This window comes from Eptatretus burgeri, chromosome 5 (assembly GCF_056783735.1).
Source record: "Eptatretus burgeri isolate ZD-2024b chromosome 5, Ebu_testis_v1, whole genome shotgun sequence".
Classification (NCBI taxonomy): Eukaryota; Metazoa; Chordata; class Myxini; order Myxiniformes; family Myxinidae; genus Eptatretus; species Eptatretus burgeri.
Genome location: NC_140965.1, coordinates 97,155,768 through 97,181,314, shown reverse-complemented (window position 1 = coordinate 97,181,314; position 25,547 = coordinate 97,155,768). Strand labels below are relative to the sequence as shown.

At 43.1% G+C, this 25,547-nt stretch overlaps 1 protein-coding gene across 8 annotated transcripts in view; it reads right to left on the bottom strand.

The window, feature by feature from the left end:
* Positions 1–25,547, bottom strand: part of LOC147027015 (protein phosphatase EYA2-like) — a 130,517-nt gene that overhangs the window by 70,747 nt on the left and 34,223 nt on the right. For all 8 annotated transcript variants that reach the window (XM_085883057.1, XM_085883058.1, XM_085883056.1 and 5 more), the window contains exons 7-9: positions 12,465–12,556; positions 8,088–8,256; positions 4,569–4,702 (exon numbers count right to left, since the gene is read on the bottom strand). In XM_085883057.1, the coding sequence (XP_085739183.1) occupies positions 4,569–4,702; positions 8,088–8,256; positions 12,465–12,556 (395 nt within the window). The remainder of the gene's footprint in view (positions 1–4,568; positions 4,703–8,087; positions 8,257–12,464; positions 12,557–25,547) is intronic.

Genomic DNA, 25,547 nt, shown 5'->3' with positions numbered 1-25,547 from the left:
GATTATCATGTATGTGCTACTTGTAAATATCTGCAGTTGTGGAGGAACCCAGGTGGGGCTTGAAAAAACAAAGGGCCTACTTTGTGTAGCTTTTCTTGGTTGCTTTATGCAGCCTCTGACAAGAAGGGCTGTGTGTCGACTACACATATATATATATATATATATATATATATATATATATATATATATATATATATATATATATATATATATATATATATATATATATATATATATATATATATATATATATATATATATATATATATATATCTCTTTCTAATTTCTAAGAATTTTAAAAATAAATGCAGGTGAGTGACCCAATACAATGGGGAAGCACGGTAATTTTGTCTGCCGATGGCCATCGAAGCCGATACACCAGGAAAAATCACAGAACTGTCGGAAAGCATCCACAAATGAAAATATAATTAAAACTGGGAAACCAGTAATCCCGGGCTTCAAGGCGTGCCTCCATATTAACAAATTTCAACACTATCACCCTGTCACATGATATGGGTTTTCCGAGTTAGAAAGTTAGTTCAAGTCTGCAATGGGGTCCAGCTACGGGGTCCCTCATGTTGTATCAATGAAGGATTGAAAAGCCCATAGCAATACATGATCGAGAAAGAAACTTCACATTGGACAAATCGAGGCTGGACAAATTTTCAAGTCCCCAAAAAAGTCCAATAACTCCACATTTGCATATTAATGTAAATGGCGAACTTGTAGAACGTTAAAATATCTTCCAGAATGTGTGGTCACTTTTTGTCTATCTTCTTTGGTTTTCATTTTACGACATGTCAAAAATGGGTGATTTTCAACTTTGGGGGGCTCTGGGGCCTCACTGGGGTAAAATACAGACATCGTGTAAACATATTTGGAATCCCCTCTTCAAGGCCTATCAGAATCTGTCATTAAAATTTTTTCAACTCTCATTTGCATATTTAATGAGGCGAATCGGCATCATTTTAATCATATAAATTATGCAACGATTTGGACCAAATTAACAACTTAACATTCCAATGGAATACCGGATATGTGTGCAAAAGCTTGAGGCTGTTGGGTTATCCCTTCTGGAGAAGAAGATGTTTTTAGGTTTTGGAGAAAATCCAATATGGCCGCCATACCACATGACCTACGTCATCAAAATTTTCAAAAATAAACTTCAGGTGGAGAGTTATTAAATGGATAAGTTTCATTGAATTTCATCAAAGCATTGTTTTCATTTAACGACATTTCAAAAATGGGTGATTTTAAACTTTGGGGGGCTCTGGGGCCTCACTGGGGTCAAGTCCAGACATGCTATAAACATATTTGGAGTCCCCTGTTTATGTCCTATCTAAATCTGTCATTAAATTTTTTCAACTCTCATTTGCAGATTTTGCATATTTAATGAGGCAAATCGGCATAATTTAAAATCAAATTAATTAAATAACGATTTTGACCAAATTAACAACTTAACATTCTCATGGAATATTGGACATGTGTGCAAAAGCTTGAGGCGGTTGGGTTATCCCTTCTGGAGAAGATGTTTTTAGGTTTTGGAGAAAATCCAATATGGCCGCCATACCACGTGAGCAACGTCATCAAAATTTTCAAAGTATAATCATAAGGTGGAGAGTTATTAAATGGATAAGTTTCATTGAATTTAATCCAAGCGTTGTTTTTATTTTATGACATTTCAAAAATGGGTCATTTTCAACTTTCGGGGGCACTGGGGGCTCACTGGGGTCAAATACAGACATAGTATGAATATATTGGGAGTCCCCTGTTTATGTGCTATCGAAATTTGTCATTAAATTTTTTCAACTCTCATTTGCATATTTAATGAGGCGAATCGGCATCATTTTAAATCATATGAATTATGTAACGATTTGGACCAAATTAACAAATTAACATTACCATGGAACTTAGCAAATGTGTGCAAAAGTTTGAGGCTGTCGTGTTATCCATTCTGGAGAAGAAGATGTTTTTAGGTTTTGGATAAAATCCAATATGGCCGCCATACCACGTGACCTACGTCATCAAATGTTTCATAGTATAAATTTCAGGTGGTGAGTAATTATCCTGTTAAGTTTCGTTCAATTTCATCTGACAGTTTTCCCTCCAGATCCGCCACAAAATCGGTCAGTAGAACATAAAAACGCCTTTAATAATAATAATAATACTAATGATTTCAATAGAGCTTCAGCCATGCTTGAAGCCCTAAATAGGTGAAAAAAATGCAAATAAATGAATGAAAAATCAAATGCAGGTGAGCGACCCGAGAATGAGGAAATACGGTTTCCATGTTTACACAATGTGTAAGCACACTCCACTAATATACATATATATTGTTGCGGATTCGCGCCCGCCGGCGTGCGAACGGCCACGTAACTCGAATCGCGGCACGTCGCCCACCGGACGGACAATCCAGTCGTGACCCTCTCGGACTAACGCCGGGAACCAGTCACGGGTGGACCTTTCGGTCTCACCACGATCGTGCCAATCGGCCCCCCGCGTGGGATAGGGTTGCTCGCCAAATTCGACCTACCTAAGTACCCACACGGAGGGTAGACTGGGCGATCGCACCTCGCCGCAGGTCGACTTCGGACACGGGCCACTTTAAGTGACCCGTTCCGTACTATCGGGATAACCGAGCGGTGTTATCGTCGGCCTCGACGGTTCGATTAATTATCGGGCGTATTCAGCCCACTACCAACCCTTTACGTGAAGTAAGATGGAGATTCAATGAAAGAAAAGACGAAGCGAAACGGGAAAACAGTTCAACATAATTCACATTTATTTCGCGATGGCACACGGAAAGCACACACATACAATTACACCAAAAGCAAATGTAAAAGGAGAAGAAACATACAATATTACACAAAAAGCAAATATAAAAGAAGAAGACAATGCAGAGCTATCCGACTACCGAGCACACGGCAACACTTATACAATTTTACTTCACAGACGGCGCCGACAACACATATACCCAAAGCAAAAGAAAAGGACCACCCTCAAGGATGAGGCGGGCCTGGGGCCGAGACCGCGTCGGGCCTACCCGTCTGATGATGAGACGCAAAGTGGCGGTGGCGCCCCAACTCCGCGGGCCTCGCGGACAGTGTCTGGTAGGGGGTGGGAAAGGGGCCCCCTTGTCGCACTATCTCAGCACGGGGGGAAACAGGAGGGGGTTGTTGATGCTCGGGGGAAAGGAGGATATCTCCCTGTCTCGGGTCCCGCGACGAGCGTCTCCACCACGACCTCGGTCGCGCCGCCGGCCTCTCCCTCCGCAGCTCCCCGACTCCGACGCGAGCACCCCCTCAACCGCCTTCGCCGCCGCCGCCTCTCCACAGCTTCGTCCGATCGCCCTCTCCGTCTCCTCTCTTGACTCGTCCCAACTCTTCACTGGCTCCGCGAACTCCCAACTCTTGACTGCGAACTGCCTTGACTGACGAACGCAGCCGTTTATATCCCCCATGGCCTCGCTCCTTCACCTTTGACCCTTTACCTCCGACCCTTCACCTCTAACTGGCTCCCCATTGGACCGAGGAAAAGTGGGCGTGAATGATTTTTGATCCATGAATTTGCATATAGCGACCACACTCCAACGTACCTGGAGGCGGGGCCAAATCGCCCCAGCTAGCCGATAGGACGGAACAGAAGTGGGCGCGAGTCGTTTTTGATCCGTTTTCTTCGGAAAGTCTGTGATGTTTCTGAACACGCTGCTTGGTGCGCGCCCTGCACGAGTCCAGTATCGGTGCCCACAAGTGGCGCAAGAATGGTGGTGATGCGATGGTGGCGAGTTGTGACGGTAAAGGTCGTGGCTGTTGTTGTGAAGCGGCGTTGTGGTTGGTGGTTGTTGTTGTGAAGCGGCGTTGTGGTTGGTGGTTGTTGTGTGATGGCTGTTGAGACATGGTTGGTGGTGGTGGTAATGGCGGCTGGTCCAAAATAAAGATAGTAAAAGAAAAACGGCTATCTAAAAGGGTCGCAGCCCGCATGAATGACATTTATTCCCTCTAAACAACGGGTTTGGGCCTAACTACACATATACTTACAGAGATATCTCACCTAAGGGACCTGAATGGTGATTTGCGAATTTCGTCAACTACAACAATATATATATATATATATATATATATATATATATATATATATATATATATATATATATATATATATATATATATATATATATATATATATATATATATATATTAGACATCCAACTCCCTCACCCCCTCCCCCACAACCTCCACTGTCACACTCCCTTTTTCATGTGCATTACAATGTAATAAATAGCTGTCCCCTTCGAATTTTATCTTAAATGTCAGGATTTAATTTTACCAGTGAACATAACTGGATGAAGTTTGCATAAAACACAAACTTCAACCTTTCGTAAGAAGTTTTAACATCAAAAATCAATATGGTGGGTCCCTCAACTCATTCTTCAAAGAGGGTGGCTTTTGGGATGTAAGACAGCGATGGAGAATCTAACATGTAAAAGCCTCCAGATAGAAAGTGTGAAAAGGATGCGATTAGTAGTGTTCCGCGTTATAATGCAACCTTATAAAGGTCACCATGCCCACCGAAAGGTCTCCATCCAGTGGAGGAGTTGGTACTCCTTTACGGTTCCGGCCTCTTGCCTTGCTTTCATCAGCCCGGTGAGACAAATCTTTGGTGTTGGTGGCTGGAGAGCTGGGACCGAGGTTGGTGGGGTATTCTGCAAGAACACATATAATTACTATGTGATAATTGTTGCTTTGATTCAAAAAGCACTGAATTCTGCAATCTTGTTGAATTGAAACAATGATCATGTTATTAAATTACATGTGAACACGCAAGGATATGAAATTTACAACAAATTTGATATGGTGGTGAGGACAATGAACTGCAGTCTAGTCTAGTGGTGGTGGCTTAGGGGTGAAGCTACTAAAAACAAGAACTCATACCATGTTTCTGGAATATTACTGTTGATATTTACCGATTAGACTGTTGCACCAAATGTGGTCACACTTGCCTCATATGTCTATTGTGGGTTTCAATCTCGACCAGCTATAAACTGTCATCCTGGAGTTTCGCAGGCAGGGGCAGTGCATCAATGTGTGTGCCATCAATCGGAAGGACTTTAAACTGGCGTCCCATCTGCTGGCATTAGTCGATGGACGTTAAAGATCCCAAGTTGTCTTTCACAAAGAGTAGGAGAGTTATTGCCAGCACCACAAACAAATTCCAAATTTGTGCTTCAAGCTACAAGGGGCACTACATCAGTGGCAGAGCCGTGCCTCCAGGAAATGATGCAACCAGCAGCCATGTGTTCCATATGAAAGGAAAGGAAAGGATCAAATATAGTATTTCATAAGCTCTTATATTTGGTTATCTCCACCACTGAAGGTGGATGGAGGTTAAGCTTTCACCCCTATCTGTCTGGCTGTTTGTGAACAGGATATTTCAAAACGTTGTGGACCGATTTGGACGAAATGTTGTGGACAGGTTGGGTGTGTGACAAGGAAAAAAAATGATTCGATTTTTGTGAACATCCGAGTCCAGATCCGGATACGATAATTTTTGTGATTCTTCAACCATTGAGAGATAGGGCCCAAAACGACATGTAGCACAACATCTTAAAAAAAGTTGTGGACGATTTTGGTCGACACTTAGTGGACACATTGGGTGTGTGACTAGGAAGAATCAATTCGATTTTGGTGAAGATACAGTTCCAGATATGAGAATTAAAAAAAATTTTTTAAGCGATTCTTCGTCATTGAGAGATAGGGCCTAGAACGATATATATATATATATATATATATATATATATATATATATATATATATATATATATACATACATATATATATATATATATATATATATATATATATATATATATATATATATATATATATATATATATATATATATATATATACATACATATCAGAATATTTCAAAAAGTTTTGGACGTTTTCTGCCAAAACGATGTGGATGAGTTGGCTCGGTAAAAAGAACAAGCCGATTTGATTTCGGTTCATGTGCAGATCCAGATCCGGTCTATCAGTGGGTTACAAAACGTGAACTGTTCAGCCTGGCGGAGGTATGTGCTCTACAGAGTACCATTCTAGTTAACCTCCGCCATCGAAGATCGACGGAGGTTACTGTTTTCACCCCTGTCTTTGTTTGTTTGTGAACAGTATTACGGAAAAACTCAACGGATTTCGACGAAACTTGGTGGGGAGATTAGGTATGGTCCAAGGATCATGCCATTAGATTATGGACTTGGTCCAAAGTCCAATATGGCCGCTATATGGCGGCCATTTTCAAAAAATATTTGAATTCTTTTTTTGGAATTTCTACATGTTCTAAGTGATTTCCAACCAAAAATAAATAAATTTGTTGGAGAAAAAAAAAATTTTTTGCACCATTTTTTTCAAAAATATTTCGATTTTTTTTTTTTGGGCATTTCTACATGCACGTCGATCTAGTTTAGTTTCTTCAATCGTGGTTCAGTAGAGTCTGATCCGTTTTGACCTACAATGAATAGGATATCAGGTTCACTTAAATGACCCAGCAGTATTGGCAGCGGAGGTTTTGCACTCTACCGAGTGCTCCCCCTCTCGTTTTGAATGTGTTCGAGGAGGAATCAAGAATGTGTAATCTCACAAAAAGTCCCATCATGTTCGGCTGGCTACCTCGAGATTTTTATTTTTCGACAACGCATTCTGAGTTATTACCGCTGTACATTCCTTTTCATGTTGTCTTTCTCTATATTTGCTGTTTTTATACTTTATTTACTGTTCATGATTTCTCTTGTGTATGTATTGAAGTTTATTTACTGCTTCTTCTTTCTCTTGTGTTTTTCCTAATTATGACTTATTTTGTGTTGGCATTGCTCCATGAAGCTCATGCATAACACATGTCATTTAACTGGTGACATTGTGATTTATCTCTGTTTACTTGTTTTCTGTAATTATTACTTATGTATGTGTTGCAATTTCCATGCAGGTGTCAAAACTCAGAAAAGAACCGCATAGCAGAGGCCTGCGAGACATATTTAATGACAGCAGGCAAAGAGGGAAGAAGCGGATATGAAATTGATAAATAAAGGAACACAAAATGAAAAAAAAGATCAGAGGTTTATGCAAAGTTTGGCGCAACATGGCAGTGAGCTGTCACCTTAAAGGATTGAAGGGAAGAGCAGAGCTCAACATAAGCTGGGTGGCAGTTCCAGAGACAGGATAAAAGAGAGACAAAAGAGTGAAAGTGAGTGGAAAGTTTGGTGTTTAGGGAGGCAAACAAGGAGGTAGTCAGATGAGAAGCATTTATGAGAGGAAGTTGCTGAAGAGGACTGATGGCAAAGAGAAGCCAGGTTCAAAAAAATTTGATGAAACCAAGAGACGTATGTTCTGTGCCTTGGCTTCTTGTTTGAAAAGGCAAATGGTCTCCAGGCAATAAACATGCTCGGTGTGCGAGTCGTGTGCTGGTGCTGCATATTGCAGGTGGGATAAAAATAATTAAGTCTTCTTATCTGATAGAGAAAAAGATGGTCTTTCAATTTTCCTGGGATACAATATCTGTGCGAATAGAAGAGCAGATGGTAAACATACAACTGACTGATGATGGGACAACAGTTCAGACACAACATGAATGAATAGGAAAAAGGAGGATCAAATACGAGGTAGTCAGATGACAGAGAGGAAGACAGGAAACATGAACATGCAAGAGGGTATGGTTAATGGGGGTAGAAAAGATTGCAAATAGGTATGGAGAATGACAAAGAATGGTGGTTCACCACGTGCTTGAGGCCCGAGAGGAAAGAGTAGGATTGGCAGTTCCTAAATTGGGAGAAAAAGAGGAGCAAAGGAGTGGAGGTAGGTGGAAAGCATGGATGTTTGGAGTTTCACCAGGAGGGGATTACAGTAGAGGGTCTCCGCTCCTACCTTTGCTAATATTACTGCACTTTACTTGCACAATTCCAGATGTTAAAAAAAAATTCAGAGAAATAGATCCACACATTACTTGTTGAAAACAAACATGGCGATTATATTTTGCTGCATTTTAAAGAATGGGTCTAAATAATTCAAAATCCTTAAAGAGAAATTAATCTTCACCATTGGGAGGTAGAATGGTAGTTGGGTCTGGGATGTGGTACATGACCGATGACGAAGGAATAGCAGAAGAGGAGAGTGTTCCAGTGTATGGTGAGCCATAGCCTGGTGCTGGGTAGTAGCTTTGGCATGGTGGCTGTGCCATGAACCCCGGGGGGTAAGCGGAGAGCTCCTAAAGATAAGAAGTAGGGTTAGGAACATGATAAATGAGGATAAATAAACTAAACAGAGCAAAACCTGACTTTAAAATGTTTTTCAAATTAATGATGTTAAGATCAAAGGATGCGGTAAATAGTCAGGAAGTTGAAAATAAATATTTGACATGTTCGTTCGATGTTACCCATCCTTTTTGCCATTTTCTCCCACTTGACCAACCTATCTTTTATATATATGCCTGGTGTTGGCTTAATGATTAGGGTGGTGGGCTTTGGATCTGAGGGTCCTGAGTTCAAATCTCACTCAGCTGTTGAATTAATACCAGGTGGGGTTAACTCGGCCTGTCATCCTTCCGAGGTCGGCAAAATAAGTGGCAGCATGCTGGTATCCTGTGTCGGAGTGGCGACCCGTCCAGGTTTGTACCCAATAGCCAAGGAGACTGCTTAAGCAGCACCAACGCTCTGCACAGAGTATGGTCCCAATCTCTTCCTCCTCCTTTTATATATATTGTTGTGGTTTCCCGCCCGTTGGCGTGCGGGCGACCGCTTCTAGCCAATGGCGGCCGCTCTCGCCCACCGAACGGGCAAACCTAGTCGCAGCTTTCGGAACAACGCCGAAATCCAGCTATGGGTGTGTTTTAATCACACCACAGCCTTGTCAACACTTTACCGGCGCGCTACAGGGTCCGATCGCTGAATGGTCGATTTACCTAATTAATCGCGCGGGCAGACTATCGAGAGATTGTACCTCAACGGGGCCTGCTTGGAAACGAGCCGCTTAAGCAGCTCGCTCCGTTTTGTGATAAGGCCTAAGTCACATTTGCTCTACGGCGAGGATACGGCGGCCGTACGCCCTCTGATTTGACAGAAACATGCGGCGGCCGCAGAGTTTCTGCGGTGGCCTCAGGGTGGCCCTACGCCGTTTGGCTATATTTTACAGCTCGTAAGGTCACCGTGAATTATAACGCGGAGTTATAACTTTCTTCATTTCTACGTTCGCTGTAGCAATTCGACAAGCCAAAAAAAAAAACGGGTAAAAAAAAAAATAAAAAATTAACCCATTCGTTACCATCCGTTTGGCAGCACGTTCGCCTTAGGGTCCCCCTGCGGTCGCCTTGCGGGCACCTTGCGTCTGCCTTGAAAATTCTATGGCTGCCGCAGGAACGCCCTAAGGTCACCGTGCGACATCAAGTCATAGACCGTACGGCAACCCCACGTTTTTCGGTCTCCACAATTTATAAATATGCCGTGCAGCTCCCCGAAAAATAAAAACATGTGACTGCTACATTATGTGACCGTGGAAATACTGCGGCCGCCGTATAATTGCTAGTGGCCGTAGATTTTGGAGACCTCACGGCCGCCGTGGCAAATGTGACCTAGGCCTAACCGAGCGGGGTATTATTGCGAAGCCCTGTTGGACCCGATTCTTTTATCGGCTATTAAAAAGCCAGCTTGTATTCCGAACTTAATTATGGCAGTTCAATGAGGGAAACGACGCAACGAACGGGTGAATATTTAAACAATGACATTTATTTCACACCCGTAAAGGCCCTGTCACACCTTGACGATTTAGCCAGCGTATGCATGATGTATGCAAAATTTGGCTAAAACGCTGGCACACGTCGAATACGTTATGGGTAAGTTTGTATACGTTAAGAGCATGCTGGCATACGTCATAGTACGCTGGCTTTTTTTGTAGTACGCTGGCATACGTCTTTGTACGCCGAGATGTTCGACAAATTTTCCATGCTTGAAATTTTTCGACGTATACCAGCGTATGACTCGCACGTTCCGCATACGCTTGGCCATAAGTTGTAGGCACGTTACGCGATCGTTGAGACACGTTGACACACGTTACTTGTAAGTTACTCATAAGTCGAAACATGTCGAGGTAATGTTTAGCATACCCAAAAAACTTATTTCTAACCTATGAGTAACGTGTTGTAGACACGTTACGCGATCGTTGACACTTGCATGAAACACGTCCATGTAATGGTTAGCGTCAGTGTTCCAGACTCGCTGTTTTTTTTGTTTGTTTGTTTTTTTCTTCGGTATGACGGTGATGTTAACACTTCGATTTCTAGTGCGGTTATAATATAATATAATTAATAGGCTGCCGCTCAACGATTTAAATGATAACCGCACTAGAAATCGAAGTGTCAACATCACCGTCATACCGAAGACAAAAAAAAACAAAAAAACAGGGAGTCTGGAACACTGACGCTAACCATTACCTCAACGTGTTTCGACTTATGAGTAACTTACAAGTAACGTGTGTCAACGTGTCTCAACGATTGCATAACGTGCCTACAACTTATGGCCAAGCGTATGCGGAACGTGTGTCATACGTCGAGTACGTCGAGAAATTGTCAACATGCTGAAAATTTCTCGACTTACTCGCGGAAATAAAACTTACCCATAACGTATTCGACGTGTGCCAGCTTGGTTCGGCAAATTTTTCATACGTCGGCATACGCTGGCTAAAACGTCAATGTGTGACAGCGGCTTCACACTTCGATGTCTAGTGCGGTTTACGATTTGAATCGTCGAGCCGCAGCCTATGAATAGCCTATGCCACGTGATCGTTGGTGATACGTGCAGCGAGCTATGCATAAGTTAATCTATCGTTGGGCATAGGTTGTGAACGCCGACAACACGCTCAGCATTCGTTGGTATAAGTTATCTATATGTGATTGGAACGTTCTGTGTACGTTACCAATACGTTATGCATAAGTCCAACACGTTATTACATGCCCAAAACTTAAAAAAACATCAATAGTTCAGCGTACGCCAGCGTTTTACATACATTTTGAGACCTTGCCATACGCTGGCTAAAACGTCAAGGTGTGACAGCCCCTTAAGCAGTCATGCAGTCATGTATACAACCAATGCACGGATGGGACAAAACACGAGCAAGACAAAGAACTACAACCGTCTATTTATTATGTACACACATGCACTTAACAGTTCTACTTAACGGACTTGGCGCCACGTCATCCATGCAAAGAAAAACCCCAGAAAAGGCAAGGGGGCAGAACTGGACCTCATGGGTCTTTATAAGTCACACAGCTGTGGAGAACGCAAAAGCGCCGAGAGACCGCGCAGATAACCTGTCGCCTTTGTGGCGACTCGTTGGGCGCTCCTCGACGTCCCGTCCACACGGCAGCTGGTGTGACCGCGGCTCGGCCCAGGCCTCGTCGGGCAGCCTGGTGGTTTGGGCCCAGCCGACGACGCCTCAGAAGAACGAACAGGCCTTTGGTCTTTTCGAGTTGATGCTCTTTTCGAGCCCACCCGTTCCTCAGCGTCGCTTGGACTGTCCCGAGGCCTGATCACCTCGGACCGTTATGCCGCTGGTTGGCGACTCCTCTCCGGCCTCTCTCCAGCGACCCACTGTTCGGCATGGCACGGCACGGCAGGCCGAGCTCCAGTCTCCTCCGCTCTCTCCAGCTCCTCACTGACTCCAGACTCCAGACTGACCCAGCTCCCAACGCGACTCCCCACAACTGTGCTTGGCGTCTCTGCGCGCCCTTATATTAGATCTGTGAGGCGAGGTTTTGATCTCCGATCTCTCACCTCTGACCCCCCGCTGGCTCCGCCCCTTTTGATCTTTTGATCCGAATTGTCACGAAGCTCGGAGAGAGCGGACATGGGTGAAATCCTCGACCCTCGCACCAACGAAGGAGTCCCCACGTCTGGTGGCAGAGGTGTTGTTCGTGGGGAATTCGCCGTGGCTGGCGCAAAGATGGCGGCGCAATGGAGATGAAGGTGAGGCGTTGCTTGTTGTGGCGTAGGTGGTGAGTGGATGTCGTGGTGGTCATTGTGGAGATGGTTGATGAGAGCGATGTTTTCATTGTGGAGAGGTTTGATGAGAGGCGGTTGGTCCAAAATAAAGATAGCAAACGAAAAACACTACCTCAAAGATCACAGCCCGGTTACACGAATAAATTCCCTCAAGACCTCGGTGGGGAAATCTATCTGAACTCAGACTTATCGACATAACTGATCTCTGGGATACCTTTATGGTGTCCTGTGAATTTCCACAACTGTAACAATATCTTTTATTACTTACTCTTCGGCCATTGCTTCTCATGATAATTGCACCATCACCTGTATTTTAACATTGTTTCCTATATTCTCATATTTCTCGCTCAAGTTAGGCGTTTGGAGCCGCATCGGCCCAAAACCAAGCCATGGTCTCACAAACCATGGCAAGACACCAGCATACCTGCTGAGAGCTCCCAAAAGAGGTGCATGAATTGACTGTGTCAGAAGAGCCTGGATAGAGACCAGCAGAATGAGGTGGAACAAAACCAGGACCTTTGGGAGAGAGAGACAGTAAAGATTAACTTTGGGGGAGATACGAGTATAAAGCTATATTACTGATGCAGATGTGTGTGTGTGTGTGTGTGTGTGTGTGTGTGTGTGTGTGTGTGTGTGTGTGTGTGTGTGTGTGTGTGTGTGTGTGTGTGTGTGTGTGTGTGTGTGTGTGTGTGTGTTATTAAATCTCCAACCATGATGGAGCAGTGAGGCACAGATCGCATTTCAAAACAGTCGGAGCTGAGCAATCTGTGAGTGACAATGGCTGTCTGCCATAACCAGCTCATTGTCTTTGCCTCACTGCCAATTATCCAGGAGGGAGGGGGGGTGTGGTCAGGCATAATAATAATCCAAACCAAAGTCCTTCCGACACGATATTAACGCCGTGTGCACATTCACACCGCTTTGCCTCTTCCCTGGATAACTTCAGCAGGGCATACTCGTCTGTTTTAAGGATCGATGATTTAAAGGTCACAAGTAAAGGACAGTGGAGCCATTGATCATGGTTTCACCATTGTTATGAGCTCGTCCGGACGACATGCCATACAATGGTTTTCTTGTGGCCATGCAACGCAGTCAGTTTAATATCGTATTCAACCTCCGAGTATGATGGAGCAGTGAGGCACAGATCGCGTCCCAAACACAGCCGGATCCGTGCGATATGTGAGCAACAATGCCCGCTTGCCCCACAAGCACAATGCTTCTGCCTCACTGCACATGCACACGGCGTTGCATTTATAGTTAAAACCAAGGACCGATGAGAAAAAGGGAGTTAGGTTCCTAGGCTTTGAGAAAATGGAGGAAGATGGGTGGCAGCCAAAAATAAACACGTCACAATGGAAAGAAACATGTAAAATACCTATAAATCGGCTTTACAATGAAGTCTCCTGCTGTGTTGAAGGAGGTGAAACATCCAGAAGCAGATTAAATGTGGCCTCTCCCTTCTGTCATGTGTTGAAAGCCCCCACCGTTGTCCCAATATTAATCTCTTAAATAGTTTCCCTTTGTAATCTGTTGATGTGTATAATATATTATGAATCATTCTACAGCTCCATAGACCAGTGGGAAAAAAAACAAACTTTTGTCCATCGGTTTACTCTTTGGCACCATTATTAACGTTGAATAAATAACAAATCTTCCACCCCCCCCCCCCGGTCCTTTCTGCCCATCTGCCTTGCCGTTCCCTCCCATCTCCATCTCATCCCGCCACCTCCCATCTTCCCCCCTCCCCCCGTCTGGCCCCCTCCCATCTTACCGCTGATCCAACCCCCTCCCATCTCCCCCCACCCTGCCCCCTCTCATTTCCACCCCCCTCCGTTCCACCCCCTCAGAGCCTCCACCTGTTCCTCACTGTGTGTACCTCAAACATCTGCTCCAACTTAACAGATCTCAATCCAGGTTACCGTTAACAGCCCAGACATCATTTGTTTAAGAGAATCCTTCCTCCCACAGGACGTCCCCGATTCCTTAGTGTCTCTCCTTGGCTATTGTCTCCTCCAGATTGATTGACCTGAACCCCGAGAGGAGTCGCCGCACTGTACATCAATAACTCAATTTCTCACTCTCCACGAACTACTCTTACACCTCCCAACCTCCAGGAGTATATTTGGCTGCGATTCCCGCTCCACTCCCACCTCATATTTTTCTGTGTGTTGTACCATAATCAAAACAGTGACGACTCTAGCTACATCTCTCTCAGACAACATACACCAACTTTTAACCACTCATCCCAACTCTCTGCTCCTCATATGTGGCGATTTAAATTGTCACCATGCAACTTGGCTGCGTGTTGGTAGCTCCGTCACCAGCCATGGTACTTCAGCGAAGGAATTTTGTTACTCCATCGTATTGACTCAAACAGTAAACTTTCCAACCAGGATTTCTCCAAATGGCAAATCCCCCCCCTTCTGGACTTGCTGATGACAAACTTCCCCACAAATGTCTCCTTGCTCTTCCTCTGCTCAAATTGGTTCATCTGATCATGTGCTTGTGAAAATCAACATCCCTCTGGCTTTTCTCAGAGAATGACCTCAACATGGGTGAGTCTGGCTGTTCACCCAAGCAGATTGGCAAGGACTGCAAGCAGCCATCACACTTCCAGACTGGACTCTCATATCTACTGCCCCTCATATCAACTCAGCCTGGGAATTCTTCCATAGAAACCTGCTCGCTCTCATACAGATTCATCCCATATAGTCTTCAGTTATCATACCTTTCTTCCCACAGATGGTACACTGAATCCTGCGGTGAGGCAGTTACTCTGAAACAACTTGGCTTCTCATTCTGGAAGGGAAATCCGACCGAAGGCAATCTCAGTACCTACGGAAATGCCACCTGGTATTAATTTAACAGCCGAGTGGGATTTGAACTCAGGATCCTAGGATCCCAAGCCCACCACCCAAACCATGAAGCCAACACCAGGCATGTTCACGCAGGCATGATCGGCTGAATGGCCTCCACCAGTGTCTGTTTTCCTTGTATTCCATGTATTTATCTGGATCAGGCATTACGTGGCTGAGGTATGCACTCCACCGAGTGCCCTTCCAGTTACCTCTGCCACCGAAGGTGAAGGAGGTTATGTTTTAACATCTTTCTGTCTGTTTCTTTGTCTGTTTGTGTACAGGATATCTCAAAAGGTTGTAGACGGATTTGGACGAAACTTGATGGACACGTTGGGTGTATGACAAGGAAGAATTGATTCGATTTTGGTGAAGATCCAAATCCGGATCTGGAGACGAGAATAATTTTTTTTTTTTAAAGTGATTCTTCAACATTGAGAGGTCAGGCCAAAAACGATGTAGTACTGTATAGCATGACATTTCAAACATGTATCGGGCCCAATATGTTCTCATGGATCAGGCATTACGTGGCGGAGGTATGCGCTCCAATGAGTGCCCTTCTAGTTTTCTCATTGTGATCATATAATGTATTTTGCCCTCCTACCTCCATTATAAAAAGAACCGCGGTATCCCAATTGAAACTTGAAGAACACGCCAAGTGGCTTCACCTTCACCAAACAATGCACTAAATGGTTGAAGAAACTTAAATGAAATCGAATTGAAGAAATCCGCTGAGTAATGCCTGATCCGCAAGAACACGCTTAGAATAGATTTTATCTGTTTCTCCTTTTCAACTTCATCAATTTGAATCTTATTAATCTGATTTTTTTTCAAAAGTCCTTTTAATAATTATTTCTTTCCTCAATCATTGTGACATGATGGGGTAGACTGTATAGAGCGTTTCTTTGTTCACATTCACTTCTAAAGGCCCTCCCTTGCTGGGGCAGTTTTACTTGCTCCTGTGTCTGTTGTTTGTAAGTCTCTCAGTACTTTCTGCATTTCCACCATTGTAAACAATACAAACAACAGCTTTTGCTCTGTTATGTTTTCTCTTTTTTTGAACACAATTCAAACGTTATCAGTAATTGCTGTGATGAGGGGCCTCAGCCGTTCAACGGTTTGTACCGCGGATCAAGCAATCCTTAACCACCATGAAACTGCGTGAAATGGTTTCCTCAACGCAAGATCTTTCTGACATTTGAGATGGCTGCACAAGTTAACAATTACTACGGGTAAATCTCTTGCCTTCTGTGAGGAAACTTCAGATGTGGACATACTTCTATTCGATTTCACTAAAACGTGGTTCTCATCCATCAACACTACAACAGCTGTTGACACAACTCCTCATGGGGGATGACTTCCATCATTGTCTAAGAAAGCAAGGTCGAGGTTGAAGTACTGCGCGAGTATCTATGTCAACTCTCTAAACTTCATTACCTCTTATCCATACTTCGAACACCTTTTCATACCTGTATAGTAGGTTCACCCCAAAAATTGAAATTGCTCATCATTTACAGAGCTCCGAAACATCGTATCATTTATTGAAGATTACTCCGATTTTGTATCAAATATAATTATCTATTGAGAGAGATGATCCTCGGGGATTTTCACACTCATGTCGACTATAACTCCGGTAATCTTTCTCAAGTTTGGATTGATTTGGTGAATCTTTATTAACTGCGGCATCATCATTTCTGCCACACTTTATGTTCATGGTCACACTTCACATCCTTCATGTTTTGCATTACCTCAAACCAACCTGCTGCAAATTGAAAGAAAAGACAACAAAACTCAGAAAGTGACCAAACATGTAACTTCAAAAAAAAGCAATGTTTCACTGCATTAAATTAAATCCCTTGCAACTCTTCAAGCACCAAGATGATATTCTCTACGATGAACAAACACTTTTCTCACCAACTCCTTCTGTTTTTGTCTTTATTGGGATTCGCTAGATATCCGTTATTGTCGGGTTTTCCGTGTGTGTGTGTGTGTGTGTGTGTGTGTGTGTGTGTGTGTGTGTGTGTGTGTGTGTGTGTGTGTGTGTGTGTGTGTGTGTGTGTGTGTGTGTGTGTGTGTGTGTGTGTGTCTGCAACGCGAGGCTCCACAGCACAAACCAGCAAACCGATTTCGATGAAACTTGGCGAACAGGTGCCCTATAGGCTGGGAGTGTGCGCGTTTGAGTTTTGTTGCTAAGCAACCACCCATTGCTATGCAGCGGCCGAAAAACCGCGTTTTAAGAACCCAAACGGTAACTGACGTAGCGCGGCTTCTATGATAGGTAGAGCGACCGGACCAACTCCTGCCTATTCCTTGCATCCCCATCTAGTTATCACGACAGCGTAACGTCCCTCTATCTCTCAGTTTCCGAATGGCAGCCCTCCTAATGCGGAAAGGTGGTGAACCAGTGAATATGTTAAGTGACCTTGACCTCGGAAACCGTCGACGGCGGAACGTTCAAATTCGGTGTATGGATATAGTTTAACAACTACTACAAAATTGAACCGCAGCATTTTTCCAGATTCGATCGCCAAGGGTGTCAAAGGCTGAAATACGCAAAATTCGAAAAAATACTTTTTCTCGACCTATGTTCACTATTTTCAATACTTGTCCTGCAGTTTTAAATGTGGAGAAACGAGACTTCGGAATTAAACACTTCGAGATATTTAGAAAATTTTACTCGAGCCGATTTTTTATTTTCCAAATGGTAGTCATGTGAGGAGTGCCAGTTGGCAAAATACGCAATAGGGAAAAATCTTGCCAGGCAGAGGAACAATTGTATGTGAACCAATACGTCTTGGCAATGAATCTTCGTCGGTGGATCGGTCAGAATGAAAAGCATCGTATCCAGCGCTTCGATCCAAGCGAATCCCTCGTCGCCGACCGGCTTGTCTCTGTCTGTCTGTCTGTCTGTCTGTCTGTCTGTCTGTCTGTCTGTCTGTCTGTCTGTCTGTCTGTCTGTCTGTCTGTCTGTCTGTCTGTCTGTCTGTCTGTCTGTCTGTCTGTCTGTCTGTCTGTCTGTCTGTCTGTCTTTTTGTGTCCAGTTCTCTCTCCATTTATTATTGAATACAAATTAATAAAATGTTTCATTAAATTTTCAATGGTTCCATGCTAATTTAAATAAGCCGTAGCAATCCCACCATAAAAAAATCTTGTTGTTGCTCTCATTCATTTATCCCCTTCCAAATGGGAAGATATCCATCCACCCATCAGGACCACACTCTGTACAGAGCATCAGTGCTACCAATGCAGTCTCCTGGGTTACTGGACACAATCCTGGACAGGTCACCACTCCAACACAGTATACTTGAATGGTTCAATCATCCCAGCAAGATGGTACTTATTTATACCAACCTCAGAGGGATGAATCTTCGTCGGTGGATCGGTCAGAATGAAAAGCATCGTATCCAGCGCTTCGATCCAAGCGAATCCCTCGTCGCCGACCGGCTTGTCTCTGTCTGTCTGTCTGTCTGTCTGTCTGTCTGTCTGTCTGTCTGTCTGTCTGTCTGTCTGTCTGTCTATCTCTTTCTTTCTTTTTGTGTCCAGTTCTCTCTCCATTTATTATTGAATACAAATTAATAAAATGTTTCATTAAATTTTCAATGGTTCCATGCTAATTTAAATAAGCCGTAGCAATCCCACCATAAAAAAAATCTTGTTGTTGCTCTCATTCATTTATCCCCTTCCAAATGGGAAGATATCCATCCACCCATCAGGACCACACTCTGTACAGAGCATCAGTGCTACCAATGCAGTCTCCTGGGTTACTGGACACAATCCTGGACAGGTCACCACTCCAACACAGTATACTTGAATGGTTCAATCATCCCAGCAAGATGGTACTTATTTATACCAACCTCAGAGGGATGATATCCATCCACCCATCAGGACCACACTCTGTACAGAGCATCAGTGCTACCAATGCAGTCTCCTGGGTTACTGGACACAATCCTGGACAGGTCACCACTCCAACACAGTATACTTGAATGGTTCAATCATCCCAGCAAGATGGTACTTATTTATACCAACCTCAGAGGGATGACAGGCTGAATCAACCCCACCTGGTATTAATTCAACAGTCAAGCAGGATTTGAACTCAGCACTCCAGGATCCCAAGCCCACCACCTGAACCATTAAGCCAACACCAGGCATAAATGGGATTGTTGTTGTAGTTTTTATATTCAGTATACCATTACATTCCCTCCCCAGTCACTGACGTCAAGTATATTCGCTTGTGTGTAGATATACTACAGTATATATACATCCTTACCATAATTCACGGACCGTGTTTGTGGGTTTGTTTGCGACTTACAAAATCGAAGATTTTTCAAGTATATAGATAGGTCAGTCTACTTTGTTATTCTGTTTGTCCGTTTGTTTATTGTCTACAGGTCACAATTCTAAACTGATCGTCATGAAACTATACCAAGTTATAGAGGAAATCTCAACTGAGAAGCTTATTAATTTTGAGGTCAAAGGTATAAGGTCATCTTTAGGTCAAATTTCTAAAATCATCATTTTTCATCCGATTGACTTGAAATTTGAACAAGATTTGCATATTGCATCAATTAATTGGGAAACCAACCATTTTTGATGTCAAAAGGTCAAAGGTCAACTCAAGGTCATACTTCTAAAATCATCAATTTCTATCTGAAAAATTATCAATTTTCATTTTATTCACTTGGGTGTTGAACAGGATTTGCATGGTACATCACTGAATTGGGAGAGCAACTATTTTTGAGGTCAAAAGGTCAAAGATCAACTGAAGGTCAAACTTCTAAAATCATAAATTTCAATCTGAAATATAATCAATTTTCATCCAATTGACTTGAGCTTTGATTAAGATTGTCAATTATAATCTTAATGAAATGGACAATTTGATGTATCCATGGCAACCTTTGGAGAGGGTGGTGGATTTTGCACGACATCTTTTTCTTGTTTGTTGGGATACTCCTCCTACAGTTCTGGCCCAATTACATCGTAACTTGCTACATAGGATCAGCATAACCCCAATTAATGTATAGGGGTGTTTTTATCTTTGCCGGTGATGAAAGGGGGTGGGGGATGCAAATTATCCATATAAATGTGTATCATGTAGCAGCACCTCCAGGTGGGGGAGGGTATTCCAAGTCTCCACCATTTCCAGTCCAGTATTCCTGTCCCCACGTTTTCCAGTGCTGTGAGGTGTTTTGAGTTTTCAGCAGTAGATATGTTTTGCTCCATGCACGTAACCCGGGTTATTTATTTGTCCGATACAGAGCTGTCACTTGCCTATACACCGCCCAAATAAAAGATATGCCTCAGAAGAACTTGTTGCATGCTTGGAACAAGATCGCCCGTAGGGTGGGTACTCTGCTCGTATACAGTAATACCGTGGTTTACGTTGCCCATTTTTATGATATATATATATATATATATATATATATATATATATATATATATATATATATATATATATAAAAATCCACCTTATTAATCCCACTTCTTGATATTCATCATCTCAACTCAAATTTACATTGTTTTAAAAGCCATACACCATTTATTCTCGAGCGTTTTCAGAACTTTCAAGACTGATAAAGGAGGAGGAAATTGGGACCATACTCTGTGCAGAGCGTTGGTGCTACTTAAGCAATTTCCTTGGCAATTTGGCACAATCCTGGACGGGTCGCCACTCCGACACAGGATACCAGCATGCTGGCACTCATTTTGCCGACCTCGGAAGGATGACAGGCCGAGTTAACCCCACCTGTATGAATTCAACAGCTGAGTGAGATTTGAACTCAGGACCCTCAGATCCAAAGCCCGCCACCCTAACCATTAAGCCAACACCAGGCATGCTGATTAAGACGTCAGAAAACATCACCAAAGTGCCAAATCTGGAGATTGCAAAATTGCCAAAAGAACTCCTGCACTGGAGATTGTCTAAGAGGCATTGTAAAAGTGTTATCTTTGAAGTGAAATTGGATGTTATTAGTTGAATGGATGCTGGTGAATGTTCCCTTGATGTTGGTGGGTCATTAAGTTTGCCGCCGATTTATAAATATTCCCACGTTCATTGAAGGGGGACGAAGAAGCCGATGGACCACCAACTTCGACCGCTGCCGGAAGAGGTTTATTTTTATTTAAATATATCTGATAATTGTTTTTTCTTTTATTCATATGTATGTGTACTGTAATGTAACTGTTAGAAATGAAAAAAAGGGATAATATTGTAGAAATTGTGTGTGTGTGTGTGTGTGTGTGTGTGTGTGTGTGTGTGTGTGTGTGTGTGTGTGTGTGTGTGTGTGTGTGTGTGTGTGTGTGTGTGTGTGTGTGTGTGTGTGTGTGTGTGTGTGTGTGTGTGTGTGCGCCAATTTCCACTCATGTGTGATCAAATGGTGGTTAGGTGAATGCCGGCAGTCCCAGTCTCTATTATGCTCAGCAACATAGGGCCGGGGGTAATGGCGAAAGCCGCCGAGATGTACGTATACGTGGCCGATGCTCCTCGTAACCAGATCAATACCCAGACCTACGAAGAAGGAATATTTGTCTGCTCGACGAGAGTGAATCCCCGGATAAACTTCCGGGACTCACTGATAGTCGTGAGGGCGAACGCAGCGTACGAAGGAGAGGAGCAGCACTCGTACTCATTCGAGCTCACCGTGCAAAGTTGCTCCACTCTCGTGCGATTCTTATTCTTCTTTATAATTCATTTCCTGCCCTCCTTTTGAAAACTACTCCGGGGTTGATTGTCGCCACAACAATATCATTGGTAAAAGGTTTGGTACATGACTGATTCAAAATCCCCCAAAAAAATCATTGAAAAAGGATTCAAAAGGCAATAAAAAAACAACAAAAAAAAATGACGATGTGAGGAATGCACTCCTCCCTGCCCCAATTCCATTAATTTTTATGAGAAAAATTTGCTTTGATTTTCGTCGCACTTCTCAGGAACGCATCCCTGATGTAACCTGGGATCGGACAGTCATGTGAAAATCGTTTCCGAATAACGTCGTTTCATATAACGTTGCAGTATATATATATATATATATATATATATATATATATATATATATATATATATATATATATATATATATATATATATATATATATATATATATATATATATATATATAACAAAGTCATGAAGATGAAGCTCAGTGGACACATGTGTCTCGTCTAACAGTCCTGTGTTGTCTCATGTATTCATCTCTATGTCCATGTATGTATCAGCTCCACTACGAGCCTAAGATTCTCTTACAAAATTGTTTTTTTTTTTAGTCTGAACTCAAATTATGAATAAATGACGATGTACAATCAATCACTCACTTACCAGTAACAAAGTGATTGCTACAGAGTGCGAAACATTTCCCCGGACTCCAGCGATTCCCAGTTTTAGTTACGCTGTGTACGGCATTCAAACACATGTCCGACGTCTTTCAGGGTATTTCTCTCAGGAAGAAAACTTGCAGAAAGCTAACTTTTCTCCTTTCTTGACATTGTGGTGGATATAATACAAAACACTCGGATGCCTTATCTCGAAAGGCTGAAGCATTGGTACAAACCGATCGAAAATCAAATAAAACCAATGTCACCCCCAGGATGACCAGTATCTTGCCAAAATGGGAACATGAGTGACTTATTTATTCGATTAAAGTTACTCAAAAAATAAGGGTTTCGTCGACCTTGATGCTTGACCTTTTTGTGACCTTGACCTTTATATTTTCGTACGGTTAATGGTATCTCTCCAGGACCGTTATACATGAAATATCAAGAGATTTTGATGAGAACTGAGGAAATAAAATTTTCATGAAAAATCCGTTTTTCATCATGACGTCATCAAATGACGTCATAGCGTCAAACTTTTGACAAATCTGGAAAGCACTTATCAATCGCTTTCATATGAGATATTACTCGATATGGTATCTAAGATTTCAAAATTTGACCTTGGGGTCAAAAACTTTCGACCTCCAGCACTAACCATGAAGGTCAAGGCCGATTGCAACCAAAAATTCATCAGCTGAGCGCCAGACCATGAACTATATTCCCATGAAGTTTGAAGACGATCCGATCAAAATTACTCAAAAAATAAAGGTTTCGTCGACTCCCCTGATTTGCGACAAAGTGACCTTGACCTTTGACCTTGACCTTCAAAATTTTATGCGCTGAAAGGGACCTCTATAGGCCTCTGATATGCGAAGTTACAAAAATTTCCAATGATAACTGTGCTCTGCAGAGTGATCGATACGTGATTACAGACAAACAAACAAACAAAAAAAACAACAAAAAAACATACAAGCTGACTAACATATCTTGCAAAAACTTCGTTTTGGCAAGATAAAAATGTAGAACCTATTTATGAGTGGACGCATAGCAGTTGTTCTGGTAGCGACACAACAGTGTGCAGAGCTCAGCATTACTAAGGCAAATTAGGAACAGTATCACAGCCAGCAGTGGCATTCAAATCGTTGCTGAGGTGATGTTTTCAACGCACTAAAAAGGCGGCGACCGTGGCTAATCGGAAGTAACCCAAAGTTGCATCCTCTCACAATCTGATACATTGCTAACAGCAGCTTAAAATCAGCCAACTTAGTCTTTAGAAGCTTTTTTATAATTAAAAAAACAAAAAACAGAGCCCCTCCAGCCCCTTCCGCACTCCCGCTGGGGGGGGGGGGGGGGAAGGAATCAATCCATGGATGTATTTCTGGATCACTGGTTATCATCTCTGTTGAGAGATGCCCTTTTGTTGGATAAAAGTGGGACAAAAAGCAACCCCAAAACCAAACAAAGCTCAGCTTGTGTACTTCAGCCTCAAGACCAACGTGCATGGTCAAACAAAGCTGTTCAAACGAATACACTGCATGTTCCTTAGTCCCAAGGCCAAGGCTCATACAATAAACATGTACATCCAATACCACAGGGCTATAATGAATGGTCGTACTATCAACATGATCTGTTTGGGGACTACTGTTGAGAGGCGCCTTTTTGTGGATCTTATAAATATTGGGTGGTCACTAGACGACCCTTTGTCTCAGGTTTTCCGTCTGTCTGTATGTCTGTTGGGTGGTCGCTCGACTACCGTTATTCTCAGGATTTCCGTCTGTTGGGTGGTCGCTGGACTACCGTTATTCTCAGGTTTTCCGTCTGTCTGTATGTCTGTTGGGTGGTCGCTCGACTACCATTATTCTCAGGATTTCCGTCTGTTGGGTGGTTGCTCGACTACCGTTATTCTCAGGTTTTCCGTCTGTTGGGCGGTCGCTAGACTACCGTTATTCTCAGGATTTCCGTCTGTTGGGTGGTCGCGAGACTACCGTTATTCTCAGGTTTTCCGTCTGTTGGGTGGTCGCTAGACTACCGTTATTCTCAGGATTTCCGTCTGTTGGGTGGTTGCTCGACTACCGTTATTCTCAGGATTTCCGTCTGTTGGGTGGTCGCGAGACTACCGTTATTCTCAGGTTTTCCGTCTGTCTGTATGTCTGTTGGGTGGTTGCTGGACTACCGTTATTCTCAGGATTTCCGTCTGTTGGGTGGTCGCTAGACTACCGTTATTCTCAGGTTTTCCGTCTGTCTTATGTAATGGACAGCTCTGGAGGCCAGAGGAGTCAACCGATTTTGATGAAACTTGACTGGTAGGTTCATACCAGGATCGAGTTGTATGCTTTTGAGCACCGTTGCTATGGATTCCACTGTTGCCTCGCAACGGGACTTTGAAATTTTTGAAAAATCCTAAAAAAAAAATTCCGAAAATCAAAAATCTGCTTCGGCGCTTTTATGTGCACTATAATCAACCTCTTTGTCAAAAAATTTCAGCCCGATCCGTCAAAAACTGTATGACTAGTATGCAATTATATTACTATATGCTTTCACCCCAACGTTTGCGTTGGGATTCCCTAACGTAGGGTTAGGGAATCGAACACAAATGATGAATGGGCAGTTGCTCGTCATGTTCCTATATGGAACGACGAACGGCAAAAATGCCATCTGATGTGTTCTCTTATCTACATATTTCAAATTTGCCTTAGTCGAGCGACCACCCATGTCGCCTACCGGCTTGTTTTCAAGTGTTTGTGTGTTTGTGGGTTCTTCCACGGAATCGTAGCACAAAGAGGCCCCAAATTTTAGGTGTACATACTTCAGAATCTGCGCAAGGTTTTAAGCTACCACATATTGGCCTTGACGTCCATATTGAGGCCACCAAAGGCCACTGTGAAGTGTATATTGGGATGTGGGGTCAGGCAGTGCTGCTGCTGGCAGAAGGTAACCACCATGAGACCAATAACTCCATAGCTTTTCAATGTCCAACACATCCTGAAACCACCGCCAGGAAAAGCTCATCCAGCCAGGCAGCACTGGGTATCCTCCCCTCATCCTCCCATGGCAGGCAATGCCAGGTAGCTCCTACTCGTATGTACATCAATGTAAAAAGGAAATAAAATATTGTAACAAAGCTAAGGATGGGTACTTTGGCCCCAAGACCCACAGGGCCAGAATGCAAGATTATACCAACAACAACATCCAAGCTCACAGGGCCACTATACATGGTAATTGCGTAACTTTATCACTTAGGAACTCACTGCACAGAGTGGAGTCATCTGACAAGATGAACTAACAGGTCATCCCATAAACAAGGACTTGCTGCAAGGGTGCTGACCACCAGGGGCTGCCTGCTATAC